Raw genomic sequence first — 7,785 nt, 5'->3', positions numbered from 1 at the left:
CCTTGGCTGTTTCCAGTATTTCCTGTGTGAGGTGTCTCCAATATTGCCGGTCCTCTGCTAGGGTTCTCAGATTTTCAAGGTCCCCTGCCGTTATGAGACTAATGCTTTGTCCAAGTGTTGTGAGGTTTTTGTTTAGGATCACGGGGAGTGTTGTGATCGGTCTTCCTCTGAAAAGGTTCCCGTGTTTTTGGAAGTATCCCGACATGGCTTGGTTTGCTGGTATGTTTTTGTCCCTGCGTAGTATGTGACCGAAAAGTTGCCATCGTTGTTGTAAAATGTCAAGGGAGATTGGTCTTTCTTTTGTGATCTTATAGAGTGATTCATTTGAGATCTTTTGGGGTATTTGATGTCCAGTACCCTTCTTAGCTGTGTGCGATGGAAGGCATCCAGATGTAATAATAATAATAATAATAATAATAATAATAATAATAATAATAATAATAATAATAATAATAATAATAATAATAATAATAATAATAATAATAATAATAATAATAATAATAATAATAATAATAATAATAATAGTCATCATCATCATCATCGTTATAATCACAATAAAGTTTAAACTTACCTTTCGTCAGCACAACATCATAACTGAATACAATGTCCTGTTCATCAATGTTACGTTTCAATCATATGCATACATCTAAAGCCCCCCATAGACGCTGACATCTGATCGCGGTACGGATTACCTTTGGGTCGCTGTGACCCGATCCCTGCGTTTATCGCAGATGATTTTTGCCCACCCACGGGGAGATATTTTTTTGAGGCGATCGGCGATCGGGGGCGTGGCAGTTTAAAAAACTGGACAATTATTTTCGGATTTTCGCTGTTTTCACGTCGGATTCGTGATCAGCGTCAAATTTACAATAGGTTTGATACTAAGAACTGTGTGTTTACTCCAAAAATTGGTGAAATTAGAAATAAATTTTAATTAATAGTGAGGCTATGTGGCCGACAGAACCGATCCCAGTTAGTGTCTGTTATTCTATCTTTCGTCTTACGCACAATAGTGATTACTTCTCACTAAATCATATCAATTAGACTGTTGAAGGAACGAAATTGACATTATTCCACTCTTTATTGTATTAAGGCAGTCATTTTGGTAATTAGTTCTCACTAAATTATATCAATCAGACTTTTAACGTTCAAGGTTACTCGTAGTTTTGTGTGACGGTACGTTATTTCCGACTGGTGGATGTTGTGAGCATTTTACCTAAACTCATAGCATCAATAACCGTCCAAGATATTCGCATCATATGTAGCAATAGCTATAAGAGAGAGAGAGAGAGAGAGAGAGAGAGAGAGAGAGAGAGAGAGAGAGAGAGAGAGTAGAGAAAGAGAGAAAAATTTACTTGCGCTATATATACCGCTATATTCAATAAAGGTGCTCAAATCACTTTATAAGGGTCTTTGGTCAACATAAAAACATGTTAGACAAGACATGACTGCTAAGCGATATTGCAATTGTTTCCCGACAGAGACGACGCTGTAAACAGCGAGGTACTCATTTTAACAGTGAACAAGAGAATGCGAGTAAAGAGCCTTTTCCAAGGACTCAATTATGCGCCACTCAGAGCGGGACTAGAATCCAGTACCGTCCGACCCAAAGGCGAGTGTCATTTCACAAGACCACATGCATAGCCGCACAAAAAAGTGATGAGAGAATAGATTCATATGTATTGAAGGAGGAGAGAGCGGATGGAGTGAGTAAAGTTCTTGGATATTTATAGAAGGAACCAAATTGACGTCACTCATCTCATTGTTATTGTTTTTAGACACCCATTTTTAGGATTAGTTCTCATTAAAATATATCAGACTATAACGTTCAAGGTTCCGTGTAGATCTTTGGGCTGGAGTGATATTTCTGGTTGGCGGACTTTGTGATTATTTTAATTTAACACAGAGCATCAATAGAAGGAATGAATTTGACGTTAGTCAACCCGTTGTTATTGCTTTTAGACAGCATTTTATAATTTACTTATCACTAAGTTATATCAATCAGACAATGAACGTTCGCGTTTGCAGTTTTGTGTGTTAATATGTTATACCCCGATGGAGATGTCGTGAGTATTTTTCCAATACCTGGGTGGGGTTCCTGATCTCCCATAGTGGGCAGGGGGGGGGGGGGTACATCCTGTGTCTTCTATCCCCTTATATCTGTTTTCCAACATGCTTTCTGTTTTTGTCTTGGAATGAGATTACTTAGTTTTGACCTGGTCCTGGCCAGATGCCCTGGCTGAGAGGGAAACAGTCGAATGTATAGTTAGTTTTGGGAGATGATATTTTTTTCATTGTAAATCATCTCTCTGTTATGCACTGTATTATGCTTTCTTTATATTATATATGATTTGTAAAACATTTGAGTGTGTTCCTCTCAGCGGGGACCTGTACTTGTGTGAGACTTTTAATGATCTCAAACTAAGTACTTTGATAGAGTGCTTTTGGAATCTACACCTGTCTCTTATTTGAACCACTATCCCATTTTCTTACTTTTTACTGGCGCTGATATGACCTTAATGTGTTGCAAGCGCCGTAAAACCCTTAAAAACAAAACAAAGAAACATTTTTCCAATACGCATAACATCAATACATTTGCAATCCGATTTAAGTTTAAAAGCAACGTAGACCACGGAAATTTTTCCATTTTGTGGACAATAAAGATTTGTTATTTATCGTCATTATTATTATTATATTATTATATTATTATTATTATTTATTATTATTATTATTATTATTATTATTATTATTATTATTATTATTATTATTATTATTATTATTATTATTATTATATTATATTATTACATTATTATTATTATTATTATTATTATTATTATTATTATTATTATTATTATTATTATTATTATTATTATTATTATTATTATTATTATATTATTATTATTATTATTATTATTATTATTATTATTATTATTATTATTATTATATTATTATTATTATTATTATTATTATTATTATTATTATTATTTATAAAACAAATCGACAGTGTTCCCGTGGCAGGTTAAACGGGTACTCCTCGGGACTACTCGCATTCGCACCCCCCCCCCCCCCACACACACACGCACACAGCTCTTTTTTTATGGGGGGGGGGGGGGGGGCGTTGTTTGTAGATTATAATTCAGGGTTACAATGCCCATCCCTGTCATCACGTAGTCAAGGCTTTTTGGCATCTGCCAATCCCAAATGTCTGTGTCAAGGTCGACCGTCATTTCGCGTCAACGGGTGAGGAGGAAAAAAAAAACTGGCATATTATTATAATATCATTACATTGGAGATTATGAAAACTATTTTTTATTTTGTATGAAATCCTTTATAAATTTTACGATGATCAAGAACGAAACGTTTGCCATCTACCTCATCCTGGCGCAACATTTATAAAAATATTATTTAAAAAAAATAATAACACAGCATTTATTTGGCGCAATATCCACGTGCTCAAAGCGCTTTACAAGGGGTCCCAAGGCAACAGCAATATTAAACTTAAAAGACGAGACATGACGCCTGCAGGCGATGTGATATTTTTTCCCAACAAAGACAACGAACGGCCATGTACTTATTTTACACATGAGTACGGTGAGAAAATGTGAGTAAGGAGCATTTTCCAAGGACTCAACTCTGCGCCACGCAGAGCGGGTCTCGAAACCTGAACCTTCCGATCTGGAAGCGAGAGTCATACCACAAAACAGGGAGGGGCACTGTTCTGTCGGCCACATAGCCTCAATATTAATAAAATTTTATTTCTAATTTCATCAATTTTTGGAGTAAAAACATAGTTCTTGGTATCAAACCTATTGTAAATTCGACGCTGATCACGAATCTGACGTCAAAACAGCGAAAATCCGAAAAAAATTGTCCAATTTTTTTTTATACTGCCACGCCCACGATCGCCAATCGCCTCGAAAAATATTAAGCAAGTCGGGCTTTGCGAGCGATGGACCGTCCCTAGGTTTATCGGCCAGGTATTTGGCCACACACATTGCGTTTTCACGCCGGTTTGCCTGATCGGGGTCTGAACCAGGATCAAAACCGTGCGTGTATGGAGCATTTAACAGAGACTGTTGTTCATTAAAAATATTATTATATTACAATATAGACACCACGCTCACCTCAGTTACCGACTTTTTTAAACAATAGCGATTAATATAATACACTTGACACACAGTAATGTGTGGTGACTTTCCAAAAATGTATAAACAATTGATAAAACGGATGTAATTATTTAGGTTATGATCGTTGACTACTTATTTGCCGGACTGATAAACCAATTTGTTATAGACTCATTTTTGTAATAGAAATACTCACAAACAATGCAGAATATTCTCCATGTCGGTTTTGACTTATGGATGTGACTTATCAAACGTTATTGTTGGTAACCTTGCATATAACATGGGGGAGAAGTGGTCGAGTGGCTAAGGCATTGCACTGTGACCCGGAAGGTCCCGGGTTCGAGCCCTGCTTCAGGCACTTTCGTTATTTTCTTTGGGCAATATTATTAACCTCCAATTTGCGCACTTGGACAACATGGGTGATTCCTGTTGACATCAGACATGTTGTTTGAGGAATTATCTATATTCCTCCGTGGAATGTGTGACGATTTGGAGGCTCCCGGTTAGTTGATAGAGCCCGTTATCCCAAAATGTCGACAAAAGAAAAGACAGGGAAAAGACTAGAACTAGAAGGATAGAAAGCGGGAACTCGTTGTTAAATTCACTCGGAGAAGAAGATCAGGCGACTGCACTGGGCCTAGCCCAATCTGAGGGAAAAGAAATAAGGAGAAAGTCCGTGCTTCACGGCCAGACAATTGTAACGATACAATAAATAGAGTACGATGAAGATACATTTATTACGGAACTAAATAACATGTATAACATAAATAGAACGATATAACTCTACTTATCCATTTATCCTTTCTCCTTACATGCACGAATAGGGAACACTACAATAATAAAATGATAAGGAACAGGACCGCTGGAAAGTGGTATTCTGTTCAACTCGACATACTTACAGAGACCCCCTCTGCTTTCCCACGCTACGCTTGGTTGGCTAGAAGCGGTGTTCAAAATGCTAAGCTCCCTGGGAATGTACGGTCAACTCAGACTCGTTCGGGTGATGACCTAACAACCATGTTGTCAGGTCATAACAAATGCCTAGGCGACGATATCTTATGATGTCGTGGCGGAAGGGCATAAATTATTTTTGGTATATATATCATATATTATGTGAATAATCGTCCCAAATCGATGTTATGTTGGATTGGATCTGAATTGAGATTTTAGGGACAACTGATATATGATTCGTTAGAATAAATGTCTTTATTGAGAAGATTACGTTTGGTTTAATAATCTTACCAAAAATCCAACTAAAATTGTCATAGCTCTCTTTATTGTAACAGGTAACTAAACTGTCTTTATACAGATAAGTCCTGACGTCACACTTTCCTCTTATCCAGTTCAAAACTCCTCCGGAGTGAAAAGCGAACAATGAACAGGTTACATAATATTCAATCATATGGTGCTCCCACTACCATGTTATGACGATTGACCCAATCAGCAAATCCCGTACCACACTCGTCGACCGTCACAAAACTACCTGGAAGCTTCGTCACAACACACCGTACAACTAGATGATCTGCGGTTTCGGGCTAGTTACCACAACGGGTACAGGTTGGACAGGTGGAAAGCCCCCACTGATGAAGCGATTTTCGCCGTTAAGCAGGTTCTCGGCCCGGCTGCCACCCAAACCGACTTCCATCTCGTATATGCATCTCTGTCCGAAGTCAGGGAATCTACATATTATAGTGGCATAACTATTTTAGTAGCAGACTGTATAGGCAGATTCTTAAGATCACGTAGCGTGATCGATATTGGAGATCAATATTTATTTAGACCAAAAAATAAGACACCATCACTCTGAAACAAAAAAGATCAGTAACACAAGGTATGTATCCAATCCCCCGGAAGAGTGGTATTACACATCCAATAAGATTAGAACCAGTACTGAGACATCCCACTGTTTTCATATGTCCTTACAGAGAGAATATATATATATATATATATATATATATATATATATATATATATATATATATATATATAAGAGAGAGAGAGAGAGAGAGAGAGAGAGACATAAAGAAGGAATGAGAGAGAGATAGAGAGAGAGAGAGAGAGAGAGGGGGGGGGAGAGAGAGAGTATTATTTGGATGGATGGATCACCTCTCATGTCTTAGATTCGAAGTATTCGAGGATATAATTAAAGTTTTTATTGTCATTGTCCGAAGAAGGCCTTTGAATCCGAATCATCCCAGTTTGTTTTTTTCTGACTCTTTTTTCTTTATTTTTTACTCAAATGAATGCACGACGATCCTATAATGTAAAAAAAAAACCCAGACAACACTCCACTTTCTTAAGAAAGATACAGATTTATTGCATGGTAAAATGTCCTCGGTTAAACATTGATTTTTCTTTATTGTTTCTTGTGAGATTTGTGATTTCTTGTCAGACTGAATATTTCTTGAATCTTTAAATGCTTTTTACAAAGAACAAAAGGGTTCCTTATATATTAAAATATATCAAAATATATATTAAAATGATATTAAAACCCGATTCCCAGTTCCAACATCAGTATTATAAAACTCAATATCACAAGACGTGAAATGTTTTTCAAGTTTCATAGTAAGTTTTGAGATGTTACTCATACATTATATACATATATATATATATATATATATAATATATATATTATATATATATATATATATATATATATAATAGCATCACAATGCGGTATTGATATATCGGTCCGATTTTTCCACAGTATAAGCGTGGTTAAGATGGCCTTCGTGGGGGTTACTTCTATGACCGTGACCTTGTTGAATGACGTAACGTTCTCCTTCCTTTCCTCCTCGCCCATTGACTTCAAACACTTCGTTCTTTATTTCTGGACGCCTTGGCTTAAGTTGCTCTAGGTCAAAGGTGCCATCAGCCTCTGCAATCTGCCAAAATTGAATAAAATCATTTGAGATGTAGTTATGAGATGAAATAGTTAAATGAATTGAAGAAAATGAGCTTTTATATAGAGCAATTCAAATTCAAATTCAAATTGAGCTTTATATAGCGCAATATCCACTAAATGTGCTCAAAGCGCTTTACAAGGGGTCCCTGGTCAACAGCAACATTTAACATGTAGGACGGGACATGACGCCTGTTAGGCGATATTACAATTTTTCGGACAAAGACAACGCTGTTAACGCCCAGGTACTCAGTTTACACCTGAGTACGGTGAGATAATGTGAGTAAAGAGTCTTTTCCAATGACTCAACTATGCGCAGAGCGAGGCTCAAACCCAGGACCTTCCGATCCGAAAGCGAGTGCCATACCACTAGACCACATAGCCGCACAATATCCACTAAATGTGCTCAAAACTACGCGTAATATTAGGTTTGATATTCGAAAAATAAATGTGTGCTTGATTTAACATTGTTGCAATGGCAAGAAGTATTTTGCGTTGGTTTGAAAGTGTGTATTTCCATATTACAATAATGAGCCCATAACAATTTGGGTTATCAGACCTGCAAATTAGTATTCGTCGGCTCATATCGTTTTACAAGAAGTCCCCAGCCAACACCAACCTTCAACATGACGACTGTACTGAGAGGAGTTGTCACCATTGTATTCGACAGAGACAGCGCTGTTTCGTATTTTGTTCTTATTTTTTCCTTCAAAAAAAAACTGTCACATTCATCTTTAAACGTTAGAAGCTTTAGTTTTC

The 7,785-nt window shown here is 36.8% G+C and overlaps 1 protein-coding gene across 1 annotated transcript in view; it reads right to left on the bottom strand.

Annotated features, from left to right (window-relative positions):
• Positions 1 to 6,790: 6,790 nt before the first annotated feature.
• Positions 6,791 to 7,785, bottom strand: part of LOC144979149 (sodium-coupled monocarboxylate transporter 1-like) — a 21,274-nt gene continuing 20,279 nt past the window's right edge. Inside the window, exon 16 of the mRNA XM_078925752.1 lies at positions 6,791 to 7,009. Coding sequence (XP_078781878.1) covers positions 6,791 to 7,009 — 219 coding nt within the window. The remainder of the gene's footprint in view (positions 7,010 to 7,785) is intronic.

This window comes from Berghia stephanieae, chromosome 9 (genome assembly GCF_034508935.2).
Source record: "Berghia stephanieae isolate SIO BIC M18660-M18661 chromosome 9, UCSD_Bste_1.3, whole genome shotgun sequence".
Lineage (NCBI taxonomy): Eukaryota > Metazoa > Mollusca > Gastropoda > Nudibranchia > Aeolidiidae > Berghia > Berghia stephanieae.
Note: the sequence above shows the minus strand (reverse complement) of the source record. Positions and strands in the feature narration are given on the sequence as shown.